General features: G+C 37.8%; 4 protein-coding genes across 4 annotated transcripts; 2 read left to right on the top strand and 2 right to left on the bottom strand.

Annotated features, from left to right (window-relative positions):
• Nucleotides 1-929: 929 nt before the first annotated feature.
• LOC110039980 (uncharacterized) lies at nucleotides 930-3,223 on the top strand. The gene is made up of 2 exons (XM_020745169.2): nucleotides 930-1,297; nucleotides 2,393-3,223. Exons 1-2 carry the CDS (start codon nucleotides 950-952, stop codon nucleotides 3,200-3,202), a joined length of 1,158 nt encoding a protein of 385 aa, XP_020600828.2. The 5' UTR covers nucleotides 930-949; the 3' UTR covers nucleotides 3,203-3,223.
• Nucleotides 3,224-3,478: 255 nt separating this feature from the next.
• On the bottom strand, nucleotides 3,479-12,940 carry LOC110040587 (replication factor C subunit 4-like). Its single transcript, XM_089293107.1, has 13 exons — nucleotides 12,697-12,940; nucleotides 11,361-11,519; nucleotides 10,205-10,265; nucleotides 9,694-9,752; nucleotides 8,564-8,633; nucleotides 8,297-8,370; nucleotides 7,893-8,013; nucleotides 6,875-6,919; nucleotides 5,797-5,877; nucleotides 5,631-5,711; nucleotides 5,370-5,414; nucleotides 4,598-4,669; nucleotides 3,479-3,735 (listed from the first exon to the last, which is right to left on the bottom strand). Exons 1-13 carry the CDS (start codon nucleotides 12,804-12,806, stop codon nucleotides 3,634-3,636), a joined length of 1,080 nt encoding a protein of 359 aa, XP_089149233.1. The 5' UTR covers nucleotides 12,807-12,940; the 3' UTR covers nucleotides 3,479-3,633.
• A 57-nt stretch (nucleotides 12,941-12,997) lies between these two features.
• LOC110040586 (profilin-2-like) lies at nucleotides 12,998-15,209 on the top strand. Its single transcript, XM_020745835.2, has 2 exons — nucleotides 12,998-13,202; nucleotides 14,711-15,209. Exons 1-2 carry the CDS (start codon nucleotides 13,092-13,094, stop codon nucleotides 14,984-14,986), a joined length of 387 nt encoding a protein of 128 aa, XP_020601494.1. The 5' UTR covers nucleotides 12,998-13,091; the 3' UTR covers nucleotides 14,987-15,209.
• A 559-nt stretch (nucleotides 15,210-15,768) lies between these two features.
• Nucleotides 15,769-17,847, bottom strand: LOC110039992 (transcriptional adapter 3-like). The gene has a single exon (XM_020745177.2). The coding sequence runs from the start codon at nucleotides 17,741-17,743 to the stop codon at nucleotides 16,394-16,396; it is 1,350 nt and encodes a 449-aa protein (XP_020600836.2). The 5' UTR covers nucleotides 17,744-17,847; the 3' UTR covers nucleotides 15,769-16,393.
• Between the last annotated feature and the right edge of the window lie 143 nt (nucleotides 17,848-17,990).

Below are 17,990 nucleotides of genomic sequence, written 5' to 3'. Positions count from 1 at the left end.
GTCAAATTTCTCATAGTAATCCAAAACTTAGATAGCATCTACAAAAATTTGCAGTTTTCTAACTGACTGTTGACCTTGCCATCCCAGCGATATGACCAAATATCAGGTTTCGCGCTATAATTCCACATACTTATTCCCTTTTGTTTCGTTACAATAGATATCGCCGGTCGTTTTAGTGGACCCAGTAGGAAATTTCCAATTAAAAGGTGAGTATTTGAAAACAAGCCTGCTCAACTAGCAACAAAGTAATTAAGAAAAAGAAAAGAATTCCACTTCGTAGCCCTATAATCGCGTTATATTTGAGGTTGCGTAACCGTTCAACTTTAATTCAATTACTTTGTTTTCAGAATAAGAAACAACCTTGAGGAGTTGAACTGTCATCGAAGAACTTTCAAGGCAAAATACCAGGCAATTTTTTCCTTTGGCTTTGTCTTCGAACTTTTGACAAAACTTTCAGATTGAGATCACGCGCCCGTCAACTCTCTGAGCCGAAGTTCTCGCTGTTTGTGCCGATTCTGTTATCGGCCTTTTCAAGGTACGTTCCTCTAACAGCAAGAGAAAAATCAAATCGAGTTAACTTTACCAAAAAAAAAAAAATTTACTTTCTGATAATTTAATTTTGCCTATTGCCGTAGAGTCAGTTTTTATTTAAGAATATATTTGCAATACTTGTTTAGATGAAAATCAAAAGTAAGAGTCGCACTCCTAAACCACAACAAAATCACGGTCATCTTTCCCATGACAACACAAAATATTCGAAACCAAAACATATATTAAACATATTCAAACTACATATTAAACATGTGTGCCTCCATCCATACTAAGCCGAAATGTTTTCTAAGATGTCCCTTTTCTATTACGTTGAATGGTCGAAAAATAAACTTCATATACAGATATACATCTCATCTTGTTTACAGGAAACTTAGCTGAATCTCTAAAAGCATTGAGGATGATGAAGACCTGGCTTTGGTTGAAGTTGATTTTAACGTTCCATATGCTGAAAGAACATCTCGTCTGTACAGATAAAATATGTCAAAACTTCAAATTTTTCATAGACCAACATCTTGTCGCTGACCACGCCCTTCAAGGTCATGTGTTTAAAAGCTTAACAGTGGACAGCGTCAGCTGGTGTCACGTGACGTGCAAAGATGACTGTCGTTGTATCTCAATGAACTACATACAAAACACTCCACGAAACAACTGCCAACTGAACGATGTTAACAAACTCATGAAACCAGATGCACTGAAATATAAAGCTGGAACAAATTATTACGACCTGGTACGGGAGTACATCATTGTAAGTATAGTCATTAAGGATATTTCCTGTTCTTTATAATTTAATTGAAGGAGCTTTTTAGGAAAGACGTAGTAAACAGGTTAATTTTGTTGGAGTCATTTTTCCGAGAATTTATGTGTTTACGACACGGTTCACATTTTAAAATATTAAGTAACACACCTTTAACAATTTATTTGTACCACAAATTACAAATTGCAATACCAAACTACTGTGCTTTTACTACATCCATACTACATTACCTATTTACACCAGGTGCTGCTTACTTACAATAGGAAAACGAAAGAAAAGAAAAGAATTAGTTAATTTTGACAATACACGTTTACTATAACTAAATCAAACAAGGAAAAAAAAGAAAAAAGAGAAAGAGTAAAAGAAAGGAAAACTTAAATACAAAAAATAGGTAAGAAAACAAACAAACAACTAACAGCGCGCGGAAGGGAGAAGAGGAACGATTTCTAATCTTGATTTAACACAAAGTATCTTAGTCTATAAAGTTGGTGAGTAGCATAGTCATGTTACAAGTAGTTTATATAGGTATTAACTTACAAAGGTCCAACTTTGTACATAAAATTGATTCCAGTAATGAATGGGTATGCTGTGGTACAGTTTTACGATTGATGCAACACGTTACTTCCCATTTCTTCATGCAATGTATTATCATACATTAGAACAAAGGAAATATCATATTCTACCAAGGGTAAAATTGAACAACGACAGGGACCTTATTCGACAAAATTGTACGTAATAGGCGGCTGTCCATAATAAGCGCACGTCCATTTTAAGCGGCTGCTCATAATAAGAGGAGCTTCGTAATAACCGGGTATCCGTATTAGGCGGGTGTGCGTATTGCGAAGTTGTCTTTAATAAGCGGGCGTCGGTAATAGACGGGTATCCGCAATGAGCGGGCGTCGGTAATAAACAGGTGTTGCTCAATAATAACTGGGTGTCCGCCGTATGAAACGGGTGTGCGTATTGAGCACTTGTCCGTAATAACTGGGTGTAGGTAATAAGCGGGTGTCCGTAGAGAATGTGACCGGGGGGATCTTTAAAAGGTATATCACTGAAATTAATGCTGATGAATTTCATTGTGTTTAGCATGGCAGGCGTTTTCACCACAAAATTGACCGCTGTGTTAACAGATGCTGCCAAAACAATCCGTGTCTGCAGGGTGGGACCTGTCAGGAGATTTGTGAACCCACCACTGTGAGGTTTAACTGCAGTTGCCCTCCCGCCTATACTGGTCAGTGGTGTGAGACACTAAAGCATCCTCGTAACTGCAAGGATGTGGCAAGAAATGGCGCAAAGATTTCTGGGAGGTTCAGAGTTTACGATTCGCAAAACAAGCCTTTTCAAGTCTACTGCGACTTGACTCATGAGCCTGGCTATGTTTGGACGCTAATACAGTCGTTCTCTTACGGAAATAACGACCAGTTTAAGGTTAAGAGATTTGGTCTTGACTTCCCAGTAAACGAAGAGGCAAGCACAATAAACTGGAGCGCTTATCGGTTATCCCTCTCCCGTATGCAGTCACTTGCAGTTTCGTCAACCCATTTTAGAGCCACTTGCAACTTCCCGGATGGTCTCGTCTACACTGACTACGCTCGCGCAAAGTTGGAGGGCCACGATCTGTTTGGTCAGTGGTATACACAGTGCCGTACATATGAATATCTAAACATACGGGATATTGAGTGTAATGAATGCACCGCGGGCACCTGGCAAAATAACGAGATGTGGCATCTTAACAGTGAAAGGAGCGTCAGCACTGCTGGGTGTGAGTTTAACGGTGAGGTGGGAGCAGTTCCTCACGAACAAAATTTTGGATATTATATTTATTTTAATGTGAACTTCAGATGTACTTCCCGACAGAATTCAACCACTCAGCATTGGATTGGAAGTAGAAAATGAATAATTACAAAACCTCGCTTTTGTTATTTTGGAACTAGACGCACAAATGTTCGAAATGAATGCATATTAATGGCGCCTGCCGCTCAATTTTTTTTGTTGTTGTTGTGAGCTTTTGGCCACAGGTGACTAATTTCAAAGTGAAACTTGAAATTGGAACAAGAGTCTGAATATATGTATTAGTGAATAAATGTCAGTTCAGCTTTGAAACCGAACCAGGGACTCGAGATTTACATTGCATGAACACAATATTATAACTTATCAGAGGTCTCTACTGCGTTATCTGTGGTTGATGCTTTATTTATAGAAAAGTTACACAATACAGCTGAAAGTTTAATAAGCCTAACAGAGATAACAATGTGACACCACAGACAGCAATGTTGTCACAAGACAGATGAGAATGCTGCCACGCCATCTTGCCTTGTCCAATCCAGTCATGTTTGTCCTGCATGGCAAAACTGTTGCATCATTACTGAACACAAGCTTAAAATTTGTAAATACTCATCAGCACCATCACACAGGCATTTATCAACAATCTGAAAAAAAACAAGAAAGACAAATTATGATACATGGTAAGCTGTAGACACTGAGCTTTCAAGCCTATCACTAAATGACAACAAAATCGCCAATGTCCTCCAAATAATTTATCAGAAACCTTAAACTTTGAAATTCCGTTTTATTACTTCGTCCACCACTTTAAGGAAGCTGTATTCTTTGCAGCCGTAAACACCATGCTAATGCAATGTAAATAAATATGTCATTTGTTTACCCACGGAGCACCAAGGAGTTGACAAGAACTCGTTCAGAAATGCCCGTGCATTCCAGGATCGAATTGGAATTGGAGATCTTGGTTTTTGTAATGCAAAGCAATGTAATGCAGAGTGAAAAAGTTGTCACGTATATAAAGTCAAGAAGTCGTTGACACAAAGCAAATGTAATTTAACGCAATGTAATGTACAATAATGTAGCGCGCTGTGCAAAAGTATGTAACATTCAATAAATAGGTACGCAATGTGTACATGTGTTCACTTCATCTACAAAACTGCAGTAACGTAAAAATTTGTCACGCTCTGTGTTTTCTCAATTAAACGCCACTGGTGTTTATTTCAAACTTGGCACCATGGATCTGGGTTTATTTGAATTTTACAGTTTATTTGAGCCTGGAATGTATAAGAACAAATAAATAGTTTGCAAAGCAAGTGTGTTCCTACTGTTTCTTGACTATTACAGTAACCTTATGAAATGGGTGATTTGGAATACACAGAGGAAAGAAACTTGCTAGTCAATTGACACTACTATCAACAAAGAGTTATTGTTACCATATTGTGTTTACATTTCACTTACATCTATGCAGAATTAATCTTGGAAGTAGCAAAATTTCAAATTGTGCATACTTACAGCAATTTTTTCCATGATGGCAGATTTCTGGTGATCATTTAACTCAGACATTTCAACAATCCTGTCATGAACCTAGAAGATTTAGACAGAATGAATTTAGACATTTATTTATAACCTTACAAAAAGTGGTTAAATTTTCCATAAAGTACACATGACATCTCAAACTTATAAATAATTCATCAAGTTGAAATAAGGGAATCTTAACCAGGACAGTGTTTGGATATCCAATCTCAAATAGAATCGACTTGTACAATTTTATTCCTCTACTTTTTCCATACATCTAGTTCAGTTGAAAAGAGATATCACACTCTTGTGAGATCTCCAAATGCCTGAAGGCATCAAAAATACCCCACCGTACATCGTATTTTCTGATCTCTTCTTGATGTTTGGAAATGGGGTAAAACACAGTCTCTTGTGCTTGAGAAAAAAAAAACTGAAAGAGAGAACTCAGATGAATTCAAGTAGGTGGAAAAATACACAACAACAGAGAATTAAAACCAGGTAAGCAAAACAAACTTCTTTTTCCACGTCCATCACACTAAAGCTGGTCTAAAAAGAAATGATGCACTGTAAAGAAATCCCAAACAGAAGAATAACTAGCTGAGAATAAGGGGATTTGCTCTGACATCTGTAACATCAGCTGGTAGATCTCCCAAGTTGAAAAGTGACTGACTGAAAAGACAGGCAAAGTGCACCACAGAGAGATCTCATACCCTCATGTTCAAGATATTCCTTCCCAGTCCTCCCAGTCAATAAGCATCTAATATCTCACCTGGTTTATAATCTGAGCTGCTGCATGTCCTTCAGCTATAATTTCCTGTCGAGGTCAAAGAGAAAGGCAATCCGGATAAGTGAATTATATTATAATTACTGTAAATTATAATAATAATTATTATATAATTACATTCATCACTGCAGAGAGACATTGACCAATATTTGAGGCAAAATTGCTAATGATACAAGAAACCAAAACATTTCCATGTCCACAATACAAAATTCTTTACATTACAAATTTGGTAAATGAACTCTTTACCTTGACTGCTGAATCCAGTTTTTCATACGAGTCTGAACCACAGGCTTCAAAAAGTTTGTCAGCCATTTCAGAGGGAACAACCTGACAGATGATGTGAAGAGGTTTTGTGTTAACCAAGTGGCTAAAGTCTCTAATTATGACAGTCATAATGAGCTTGATAACATACCCCAGCTATTTCCGTAATGTCATCAGCCCCCACAGCCTCATCTCCTTTCAGTCTGTATGCACTCTGAAGGTACGTTATAGCCTTAAAAAGAATACATCCAATGTTAACTACAGCATTGACCCACAAAATTGTTCTTTATCCCTTATTATAAATCCTTTACTGGCCGAGCTTGTTCTGTTCAGATGGCTGGATATTAATATTGTTCTTTTTTGCACAAAAAATGAACTTGGCCAATATCCAGCCATTTTAGATCTCACACTTGGTCAGTAACTCATACATGTGTGACAAGGTCACTTTAGCTCATTTTCAGTTCTAATTCTCAAACTTTTTTATTAGTGTTGTGTTATTTTTCTTCTCACTATTTGGGTTATTTTCCTACATTACCACCTCACCTTAATTTGGTATGTGTTGGTGATTCATTCCCACACACTTCTCTTAGCTAAATCCTGTTGTGTAGGAGAAGTTACCTCCTAGTTCCCTTAGGTAAATCCTGTATTCGTGGGCAACAAATACACTCCCTAGCCTTATTTGGTTTAGAGTTATTCCTACAGTTTCCTCAAATCTATTATAAATTGGCAACCATTTGTTCAGTAAATTCAGTTGATTCAGTTGGTTTATTCTGAGCTATACTCAAGTTCTCAAGTCAAGCACTGGTTTAGTTCAAATGCTATATTCTCAATAACCCTTGTGTTACTCGTTCCCGTTTATTTGTTATTGTCTTCGCTGTTTGTCAATAAACTCGTAAAGCGTACACTCGTATCTGTCGTAACTACGTCGACCGTTTTGGCCGTCTTACACATGTATGTACACCTACAAAGCAAACTGTTTCAAAATGGCTGTCAGTGGGAAAGTAAGGATGGGAAAAATAGCAAGTACAGAGTTTTGTACGCAACTTCTTCAATCCTTTTTCTGATGTAGACCTGAGCACAAGAGAGGTAAAGCATCAGAATCATGCTTTTTTTTAAAAAAAATCTTATTTCTCCATTATGATAATTTTTGTCACTGCCGCTGTTAATAGTAACTAATGAGGTTAATTCAAATGAAAAACATTTCCAGTCATCACTGCTTCTTGTCTTACCTTTCTCATATCTCCTTCTGATATTTTTATTAACTCTTGAATTGCCTTGTGGAAAGAAAAATGTATAATGAAGTAGATATCTGGAGTTTGGACGAGGCCAGGCACCAGGCAAATTGACCAGCCTGTTTTGACCATCTAGAGGAAAGTTTTCCTTATAAAGAACTTCAGTTCAAAAACTTTTGCTTTTTGTTTTCTGGTGAAAACCAGCTGCCTTCCTGCTGAGCACATTCACTAAAGCCTTGAAATATTTACCCATTATGTACAAGAAATTCTCACTTCCGGGCAGAGATATAACTACTACATTCCCGACGAAAATGCTGGGAAAACAAGAGAGTTATTCCCTCCCCCCATTTACAGTGTTGATATTCTTGAAAAAAGGCAACATTTTCCAACATTGATTAGGGGGATGGGGGATACATCATCCAGCTTGTTGACTCAACTACGTTTGTCTGGGATTGCGGTTGGTGTTACAGATTGTTACACTAGTCCTAAATCCACTGGATGATATCATCTCAATATACATTGACTGATATCATCCACTGGATGACTCAATACTTCATTTAATCTCATCTGCTTCACTCCAAGGTATTCTGAAAAAAAGTATGATCCATTCTTTTCCACTCAACTACCACTGAATAACCTAGCATTGTAGGAAAGCAATGCAGGAAAGATAGCTAGCTGTACATAGTCCTCTGTGTGGATTGCAGGCCAATGCAGAGGGCGTATGCAGAGAGGGTAAGAGGCACCACAGCATTATAGGCATGCATTGAGTGCAGAACTATAAAGATGTCACAGATGAACTTAATCCAACCAAAAGTCAGACAAACTTTCTACTACTGTTATTACAAATACGAAAATAAAGGCTTTTTCAAGAAATTAATTGTAAAAGAGGCCTACAGTATATTCCTCTTTTGTTTATTTTGACAAATACTTATAGGCTGCTCTTGTCATCTATGATCCAACAAGTTACAAAAATATTGACATTGCTATTTACATGTGTAGCTTATCATTTCTATACCTTATTGTCGCATTTTACATCTTCCTGTTCACAAATCATATTGAGTCTTTTCTCCAGTGTTTCTGTGGATAATGGCTTAAAACGAAACTTGGAACAACGCGATGTCAAGGGCTCAATAATTCTGCAAGGTAAAATAATCATCAATGCTAAAAATATACCAAAAAAAAAACTTAAAACACTGCAATCCTGAGATTGTCCGAAGTCACATATCCCAGAAGTAACTAATTAAGTCTTATAAATTGGAAAGATTTTCTGATTTCCCATGGAAATAAACACCGGTAACACAGGCAGTGAACAGAATGCAGAAGTTTATCAGGTCTCTTAATAAACAAAGAAGAAGCAAACTGTTCATTGTGCATGTAGTGCATTTTGAAAGAGTTCTTACTGTACACTTTACACATTACCTGCTAACATAGTTACAAATAAGGCAAAATCTAGTTGTCTTTGTCTCTTTTTCCATGGTTCTTCTCAAGGCAGCCTGTTGCGCAGGAACAAAAAAAACATAATTTCAAGATCAAGACAAGACCATCCCCTACTAGGCATATCGGCAACAAAGAAAGATATCAAAAACTAATTTCTTCTAACAATATCAATAAACTAGTGAGCAGACAAGTGATGGGAATATAGAAAATCATCAACTAGGTGTATCTTTAGTATGAAGAAAGGCTAACCTGAGCACTTGGTGTCATAGAATCTGCTTCATCTAAAATAACCAGCTTAAAAGCTGGACATGGTTTACCGCTGAAACAAAAACAAAATGAATGTCAAGTGTGTTGCATTAACCTGCCAACTTTTTCTGAGCCACAGGCATGATAATAATTTTATCCTAGGAGTCTCAGGATTTTCAGGGACAACCCAAATGTACATGTATCTGAACATCCAAAGATTTACAAGAACTTTTTGACGATTACTGAAGACATTTCAAATATTTACCGGCCTCAGTCCAGAGCTGCGTCTTGCCATAACAGAGGCTACTACTTTTCCCTTGAAAACCAGAGCATTTGAGGGATGCATATCATCATTTACATGAAGATTTTGTTGAATGGTCCACATTTGAATATTCTTCAAAACTGTCAGTTAAGGCTGTAATAGCTCACGTTTTTTAGGTAGGCATGAGAAATTGGACTGTAGAGGTACATGTATTCTCAGAAATTGGTCTAAGGGTGTAAGTTAATCAATGCGAGATCGAAGTTTTCGACCTCCAGCCATGAGACCTACATCTAAGGCAAGAGAATTGGCAGGTTTAGTAGCAAGCTAACAAATGAAGGGGTGCCTGGGATAAAGTCCTAAGTGACTTTTGGAAAATTTTGAGGTAGCTATGATTGAAATACTCCCAGCAGTTTTCACAGTTTACTCTGGTATTGATTATTGTCTTAATTGTAGTAAAAAGAACTAGTTACTTTAAGGCATAATGACACCAAAGTAAAATATGAACATTGCTGGGAGGTACACTGTATTTCAATCCTAGCTAACTCAAAATTTCCCAAAAGTCACTTAGGGCTTTATTCCAGGCACCCCTTTAAATGGTACTTTCTTTTGCTTTTCTTGAAGAAAGACCCTTTCAAAGGGGTATAAAACAACAGTCTGAAGTACAGTTTTCCTCAATATTTATTTCCTTGTATATTTGGATCAGCCACTGATGAATGCTGGGCATCAAATGTAGCCACACAGATCTGAGGTAACTTAGTCTACTCTCCGCTCTTGTTATCATTCTTTTTTACAATGAAATGATCCAAATGTGAGCAAATTAAGCAAGAAGCCAGGAAATGCCTGCTCTACCACCTGGTTTAACATCACTTACTCAGGCCGAACACCAGATGCTGCTAGCTGTGCAAACTTCTTCACCTTGTCTCTCACCACCTGTAAAAAGCAATTTATAAATAATTTATAAATAAATACTAATTTACAAATAATTTTGACAATAAACATTTCCCATGTCAGCTTAATATTCTGTTACATACAGAATTCAACTACATTGACAAACTACTTAAATTATAAAATGAAGCATTCAATTACACTAGTTTAATTGATTAAAATGTGACTATTCACCATTCTCTTTCAAGTCTCAAAGACCAGCTCAAGTGATAACAACATAAATGAAGGGTAAGTTCAGCAGTATTTCTTCCCACTTATTTGTTATTGAGCTCTCTTATTAATAATGCCTCTGTAACTGAACAAAGCAGGCTGAAGTTTTTATTGCTTTTAACAGTTTTATGGCATGTCAGAAAAACTTTCTTTTTATTTAGGAGATAACAAGCTTTCCTTTAGTTATCACCTGTGGCAAGTCAAAAATGTTTTATTTTTTTACAAACCTGTATTCCACGCTCATCTGATGCATTGAGTTCAAGTACCCGTGCTTTCATCATTTCAGGTCTAAACAGCAGAATCAAACAAAAACAGCTATTTGACAATATCTCCCTGGCAAAAATTTCACTCATTTTTCCTTGATTTGGTGTGTGCAAAGGAGAGGGTTCCTCATGCTTAGGTGAGAAAATATAACGTCAGTTTTGCAGACACTTGCGAGAATATCAAAACTTAGAAAATTTGCAGTTTTCATTTTTTTCTACTAACCAGGCTCCAGACCAGGATGGTTCAAAAGGTGGATAACACTATCCAGCAGATAAATCACTATCCAGCGGATAGCCTGGTTTGTTTTGTTAACACTTATCCACTGAATAGTGATTTATCCAGTGGATAGCGTTATATAGCCTTCGAACAAATGGGGCCCGGTCTTAACAACCCCATAGAAATTACTTTAAGATCTTGGAAATTTCTATGATTTTCACCCACCTCCTCAACTACAAATAATTTTTTTTTTTTTTTTCAGTCAGGCATTGGTTCCTTCAATTTCAAATAATTTAGCATTTTTCATAACTTTTGTTGCACAGAACATGTCTCTAGCAGAAACTGACCATATACAGAATTAAAGAATAAACATTTAGGAAAAGGCTTTGTTTACATCTCTCAGTTATCCAGGAGTTTCCCTTATACAGGCTCCGGCGATCTGTATGTATGTATGTATACGTAATTGGCCACTCCCCATTGGGGCTTTTCAGGACCAATGAAAATAAACAATGATAAATAAGTGCAGTCAAGAAGTTGAACTCGGGGCTACCGAGAGCAACATCAGCTAGCGGTCAGAATGGGATTTGAACCCGGGACCTACGGATTTCAAATCCGGCGCTCTAACCACTTGGCCACGCTGCCACCACCACTGCCTCCCAGTCTCCCATGCAATTCACCAAATCTCCAATTACGTGAAGGAAAGAATTAAAGCAACATTTTTAACACTTTTCTGCTGATTTTTGGCATTTCACTGGAAATTTTTTAGATATTAATTTGACACATTTTTGTGGTTGAACTGGCAGAACTTTACTTTCAACAATGTTCTTTTAAGGTTGAGAAGGTAAAATCAGTGATCTCCTGGATTTCATTTTTTAGGTTGGTATCTCTGCTATAAGTACATACCCAAACAGTTGCCTTGCAATTGCAAGTATGGTGGATGTTTTTCCGGTTCCAGGAGGGCCGTAAAACAGCAAGTTAGGAAGATCAGCTCCCTCCAATGACTTCTTTAACACAGATACAACTTCATCTTGATAAGCAACATCATCTACAGACCTTGGACGGCTGACAGAATAAAGAATTTAAATGGCAAATTAGTATAAAGGCCCTAAATTACCCTTGATAAAAGTATAATTTAATTGCTGCTGTTAATGAAAATAAAGGGTCATTTCCTCACCCTACCCTCTATTAGCAACAAATCGTTCTCAAATTTAAGACCCACAGGCTAGACATGGGGGTTGCAAAAAGAACTATATGATAAAAATGTTCTCTAGATTACATTTTCCTTTGCAGACACTTTTCATTACTCCTAAGTAACAATCTTATCAGGTGCAGATCCATACCAGTTTCCACCTTCGGAAATACGTCAAATTTTTCAGAGTTACTCAGAAACCCCCAAGATGGGACTTGAGGGATAAAAAAATCCAGAACATTTCCTAAGGGAACATGAACCTGGACCCCTCTAGAGGGCACCCTTTGATTTGGAGATCGGTCATCATTTGTCCTAGGTATTCTGGTACTCCACTTATTATAGGTCCTCATTGAATATTCATATTATGAATGTGGCTGCCAAATGTACACACCAAATTTCCCCTCCCTTCTCCTTCAAACTGCTTGAAAGGTCTTGAATTCTCCCCCAACCTGGGAATATTTGAAATCCCGCTGTGTTCCCTGGCATACCCACATGGTCATCCCAAGGTTAATCCCTGAGGGAAGGCTGTGATATGTGCATAATGCACAGTGCATTGGTCCAGAAAATAACTATAGCCCTCCCATGATGGGTTTTTTGGTTTAAACCCTCCCATCCCTCTGGAAATTCCAGTTGTGGTTCATACTTTCTTTTAAAACTTTTGGCTTTTGAGACCCCCTCCCCCTTGAGATTTCCAATATCCCTCCTTGGGGTGGATATAGATATTCTCTGGAACCACACAATGAGTTGATTACATGAGCAACGGTGTATTAAAAAAATGACATATTCATGATATATTTATTTCACTGTTTCACTTCCAAGATCAGCGGCTTAAAATTCTTTTTATTGTCTTACGTAAGTAAGCCTATACCCATTGGGAAAGTTTCCCTTTTGATAAATTCTCACGTTTCACTCAAGATAACCAGTTCCTTTATTAACAAGAAATGACTGTTAAGCATTGTTATCACAACGTCCAAAAAAGATAATGAAACGTTAATCGCAGCTGGAGATCAAAGAAAGAGTTCAATAAAACAGCATTCAAACGTTACTCACTATTTTTCAACCCAAGGAACGATGGTTCTTTTGTTTGAAGTCCCGGCCGTTTCTTCGCTTGCTTGATGCTTTTGCTTAGCAGAGCTTTGTCCGCGCAAAAAAGCATCCATCACTGCTTTCGATCCTTTGTTGTGATGAAAATCAGCCTAAAAAACAAGCTAAAATACTTCGTACATGTAGATGTGTTCCGCTTGTCAAAATGGCGAACTCTCGTAAACTTTCCCGCCAATCAATTTTCGCGGTAAAGAAGACTGAGACTGAGGCCTAGTCTTTTCTCGGTTTTTTGTCATACTAGTGAAAAGCGTTGCGTGACGACCGTCCTTTTGATAAATCGGTACTACACAAGAAATAAATTTGTACAAAGTAGAAACTAACTCTCTTTCCCGTCTGAACGAATGAGCTGGCAAAATTTTGTCGATGAAAGTTTATTGGGCACAAGTCAAGTAGCAAGAGCTTCTATTCATGGGTTGGACGGGACAAGATATGCCTCAAGCTCTGGGTTTGTGGTGTGTATATATATATAATTTGTTGTTGTTTAGACTTGAAATCGTAAACATTCCAGCGTTTCCAGTTTTGATGAAGTGAGGTTCTAGTTAAGTTGTTTTGATTTGTGGTGATGTATCGACTTCCAAGTTTTATCAGAAGAACGAAGATGAATCAGTCGCTTAACTGTGCGAGTGAAATCGTTCTTTTTTGGGCCGTCTAACATAAATCTCCTTACGTACGGTTCATCGTTTTGTCAATATTCAACGAATCACTTTTACAAAGCGATCGATATCGCTTATTTCTGGTAAAACCGTTTCATCTGCTGGAGAAATCTGATTTCCAGGTCGTACTATAAAGCAAAAGGTGAATCAAAATCTGTTATCATGAAAACATGCGCTTTCCTTTACATTAGTGTATAAAATGTTTTCGAGGTGTTTCATCGGGCTGAGCGCATAGCATTCATTCCCGACAAGCGAAATACCGTGGTTAAGTTTAAACGTCACGACATATCCAGGTTCATTCAGTTAAGACAAAATCACGATAATACTCGGTCCAAGAACTGCTAATAATCCTTCCTGTATCGTTGAAAAAAACCGCCCCGTCGCGTCGGCAGCCACTTTGTATAGGTACATGTGTAGACCATGCCACGCCAGCTGGCGTACAATGGAGATCTTGCCTAATTAAAAATCGATTAACTATGATCATTCTTTGTCTTCTTATTCAAGCCAGAACAGATTCTTGTCTGTTTTGCCTTTTTCCTGTTCAAAGGGCTCAAGTGACTCAGAGAGAGCAGTGCCAATTATGATTTTACAACAAACTAAGCATTTGTTGGAGGACCTCATATGCATAGGGGTTGAAGTGAAAGTGGTCAGTCTGTCTTGCTCAGTAACGGGTGGAGGCAGGCAGGGAATATTTTTCATCACTTAGGGTCTTATAACTTTCAGCTCAAAGAGGGTAGCAGGCCCCTCCCCTAGATCTGCCATTGTAATCATGCCTTATTGAGTCAAAACTTTTGTACAATATGGTAAACACCCATATATAAGAACAAATGGATATTAAGACCATTAGGGTGACATTTGGCCCATAAAATACAATATGTATATGAACCAGTTCAACCTGATAAATAAAACATTTTCTTATGTAATAATAAGGGAGAGAGTGTCACAATAAGAAAAATGTTGAAGCTAATGCTACTTTTCTACTCATTAATGTTAACTAGTTTACTACCTGACAGATTTTTATTTTATTTATTGATTTACTGATTTGTTTACTTACTTATTTATTTATAATAAAACATGCTTAACTAAACCTCTAATAACATGTTATGTGTTGTATTTCTGAAACAAAGTTTAAGAACATATTAAGAACATCTTCACGCTGAATTCTCACTAAGCACCCGAGAAATACAATGTAAGAACTAGATCAGTCTGAACCCCAAAATCATGGTTCTCATATGTGGGTGTTTACTTCATTTCATCACAAAGGTTAGTCATACATTTTTTTTAACTTTGTCTTGAATTTGTCACAGGTTCTACCAAGTGAGGCTCAAGCATTGCTCAATGGCATCACAAAAGATCCGACTCCTTTCTTTTCTAAAGGCATTGCTATAAGCCGAACAAAGTATGTATTTGTAAGATCAGATCCAGGACATGCCATTTACTGCCGCAAAGGCAACGAGGGAGCTGTTGCAGTAAAAACTAATAGATGCCTTTTGATTGGAGGATATTCTGATGGAATGCAGGCAGGGTGCTGTAGCGCAGTTATGGAGAAACTAGCAGATTACTTCATTGCCATAGGATATTGAGATTTAAAGCAAGAACTACAACAAATTGCAAGAGTTGATGTCACACATGATGGCTGTGTCATTACAACTGAATATTGTTTTTTTTAGTGCTATTATTCAATAGCCATTTCACAAACTGATACCAAATGGAACTCCAGAAAGCAAATTATGTGCATAAAACTAAAAGCTGTAAATAATGAAAATTGCTAAGAGTGTATGATCAATAAATATATTTTGTATTGTTTTTGTTTGTTTGTGTTTTTTTTTTTTTTTTTTTTTTTGCTACTTTTAAAGTCGAACCAAATAATTTTTTACCTGTAAGTTAATGCCCACTAACAATTACCATACATCTGTATGGCTGTCCATAAATGGGAGTTGTCTATAATTTACAGGTAAATGTCAAGGTAGCCTTGGTGCTGCATGTCAAACGCCATAGAAAATAGTAGTCAACATAATGATAACTCAGCCAACATGTCAACAATAGGATTTCAAGATGTACCAAATGAGAGCAATGTTTCATGGTGGTGGAACATTTTTTTTTTTGGCTGTGAATCTACAATGATAGCAGACCTCCCTCTGGAATGTTGTTTGTTCTTTAATAACTTGGGGGGATAACTGAAGGAACACTATTTGCATTGGCATTTGGCAGATGAAGATTTGTTACGAAGGTGAGCCCAGGAATGACGATGGGACTTTCCCTCATTTAAATATAAGGGAAAGGGAGGGTTGGGCTCAACTATATCTGCCACTGATTGTTATGAAGTTTCATTTAACAAAGTGACCAGAAAGAGAGGAACACAATATTTAACTGAAAATCTTTAATTTGAAATAACTTGCTTTGCTTATCTATCACAGTCAAACTGTCCTCAGTAAATACAGTCACTCAGGTGTAAGCCAAGCAGATTGGTTGTAAATTAGGTCTATTTTTACTGCTGTACTTTTCATATAAACAGGACAGGGGTAACCTAGTGACAACTTATATGTTAGTGACCCTTTATCATTGTGTCCTTTCCTGGGGTTATGTTTGGAAAGAAGTGACAGTCCTCTCATGACAAAAGTCCCCCAATAGACAGAGCTCCCAAAAGCCTGGTTCACACAGGATATATATACCGAAGTAACAAAAAAATGACAAGGTGCATTTCCACTATAGCACAGACTTACTCTTTATTGTGCTTCTGTTTTCCTTATTTCGACATTTTACCAGTCAGAATAGTCATGAGTGACACAAATACAAGACAAGTATTGTCATGCTTCAGTGATGTTACCAGAGTACAATCGATCATATTTTCTCAAGAATTGAGCTTAGGTAGTTTGCTTAGTGCTTATAAAGGGTGTGAATGTTGTTGTATTGTGTTCATGTCTGATTCAACCAAGTGTTGTAGAGATGTGCATATAATTCAGCTCCTGAAGTTCAAAATTGTTACAAACTCAAGAGTTCCCAAGGACTCTGAGTATTGCCTCCCTTTCTCTCAGAGCCTTCCAGGCTGCCTCTTTTTCTTTTTTTGTTGGAGATTTTCTTTTCTGTTTCAAAGCCATCATTTTCCTGAACCACTCCATAACTTCAGAGTCAGCAACCTGCGCTCTGTGTTTGAGTTCCTGTCTCCTCATTTCCTCTTGCGTTAATTTTGACAGCTCTAGTTTGTGCTGTCTGTTCTTTGCCATCAGGACTCGAAGTTCATTCTGATGGCGTTTCAGCTCAGCTAAAACTTCATCATCAACTTCCTCATCTGCTTGATCATCAGCATCTAACAATCCTTGGAATATCAGCTCCTCTCTAATCCGTGCCTCTAAAGTGCGAGTATGAGGTACATGAGGTGCCTTTGTGGGGGTGCGCGGGGGGTTATTACCACTCCTCGTGGTTGCACTGTCAGAGCTGCCAGATCCAGAGCTCTGCTCAGGAATGGGTGCAATTATGTTTTCTTCAATCAAAGCTGAAACTAATCTTTGAGTAAGACTACCAAATGGACACAGATCTTCTTCTCCTAGTCCAGTAGAATCTGCCTTTTTAAGTAAAGATTTTTCTTCACTTGCTTTATTGTTATTGTCACTAGTTGTATTAGTTAAAGTCCCACGTAACTTTTTTTCCTGCATTCTGGAACCCTCCTCTTGTTCTTCAAGCAGATCTTCTTGTGCCCATTTTTCTCCATAATGTCTCCCTAAAGGTGGTATTTTATAATACTCTTGATCATCATCCGGAAGTTTCAAGGATTCTTCAAGGAATTTCTGATCTTCAACTGTTATGTCAGCGCAGTAAGGTTCAACAGCTGTCCAAAAGCGGTTAGGAGCATCACTTTTAGCTTTAACGCTGGCAGGAAAAGTCTCTTCTTCTTGGCTCCCTTCAGAAGATGCCGACTGTTTACTTTTCGGTCTTCCTACAGGCTGACTAGCTGGACTTGTACTTCTGGACTCCTCCAATTTTTGCCGTTTTGCTCCCTTTTCTTCTGTTACAGGTCGACTACGTTTCAAAGACTGGAGGGAATTCAAAATTTCTAACTCGCGCTGTCGAACGCTTTTCTTGTCTTTTTTTTCTGCCCAGTCAACCAACAGTTTTGTCTCAGAATCTATTTGCCGTATTCGCCGATTAGCGCCGGCTAGGAGAGTTTCCAGGTCGCTCTGTAACAGGTGAAGATCCTCAGGGGTTACCCCTTGCTCAGGCGAGCGTGTCAGCAAAGAGGTATAAAATGGACACATTGTCTTGTGATCCACCATTTTGAAATCAAAGTATTGGAGTGGGCAGGGATCTGTATCACCTTTTCCATCGTCTATCACGTTAGACATCGCTAGTCCTCGGAGAAAATAGTGAAATACGATGAGAAATTGCCCCAATTGCCCCAGTTTTCAGCCACAAAAGATAGGTACATAAAAATATGCTGAGCAGCCGTTCCTCTTGGTTGGTCGCAAGTAAAAGAAGTCTGGGTATCTATCGCGCGCCAGTCTCGCGCGCATAACTCGAGAAATGTCCGCGAAAAAATATATTGTAGCTTTTTTTATCCTTCTCAAATTTTCGCTTTATCTTGCAAAAATT

The sequence above is a fragment of the Orbicella faveolata genome, unplaced genomic scaffold (assembly GCF_042242905.1).
Source record: "Orbicella faveolata isolate gen_17 unplaced genomic scaffold, um_ofav_v1 contig_25, whole genome shotgun sequence".
Taxonomy (NCBI): Eukaryota; Metazoa; Cnidaria; class Anthozoa; order Scleractinia; family Merulinidae; genus Orbicella; species Orbicella faveolata.
The sequence above is the reverse complement of the archived record's forward strand: the minus strand, read 5'-3'. Positions and strand labels throughout refer to the sequence as shown.

Bases quoted from the DNA above. Each gene is read 5' to 3' on its own strand.
- LOC110039980 (XM_020745169.2), top strand. From the start codon at position 950: ATGATGAAGACCTGGCTTTGGTTGAAGTTGATTTTAACGTTCCATATG. The intron at 1,298-2,392 runs GTAAGTATAGTC...CATTGTGTTTAG, and splicing joins TGGTACGGGAGTACATCATT to CATGGCAGGCGTTTTCACCA.
- LOC110040587 (XM_089293107.1), bottom strand. From the start codon at position 12,806: ATGGATGCTTTTTTGCGCGGACAAAGCTCTGCTAAGCAAAAGCATCAA. The intron at 8,014-8,296 runs GTAATGTGTAAA...TTTACCTTGCAG, and splicing joins ATTTGTAACTATGTTAGCAG to AATTATTGAGCCCTTGACAT. The intron at 5,712-5,796 runs GTATGTTATCAA...ATCATCTGTCAG, and splicing joins ACATTACGGAAATAGCTGGG to GTTGTTCCCTCTGAAATGGC.
- LOC110040586 (XM_020745835.2), top strand. From the start codon at position 13,092: ATGAGCTGGCAAAATTTTGTCGATGAAAGTTTATTGGGCACAAGTCAA. The intron at 13,203-14,710 runs GTGTGTATATAT...AATTTGTCACAG, and splicing joins CCTCAAGCTCTGGGTTTGTG to GTTCTACCAAGTGAGGCTCA.
- LOC110039992 (XM_020745177.2), bottom strand. From the start codon at position 17,743: ATGTCTAACGTGATAGACGATGGAAAAGGTGATACAGATCCCTGCCCA.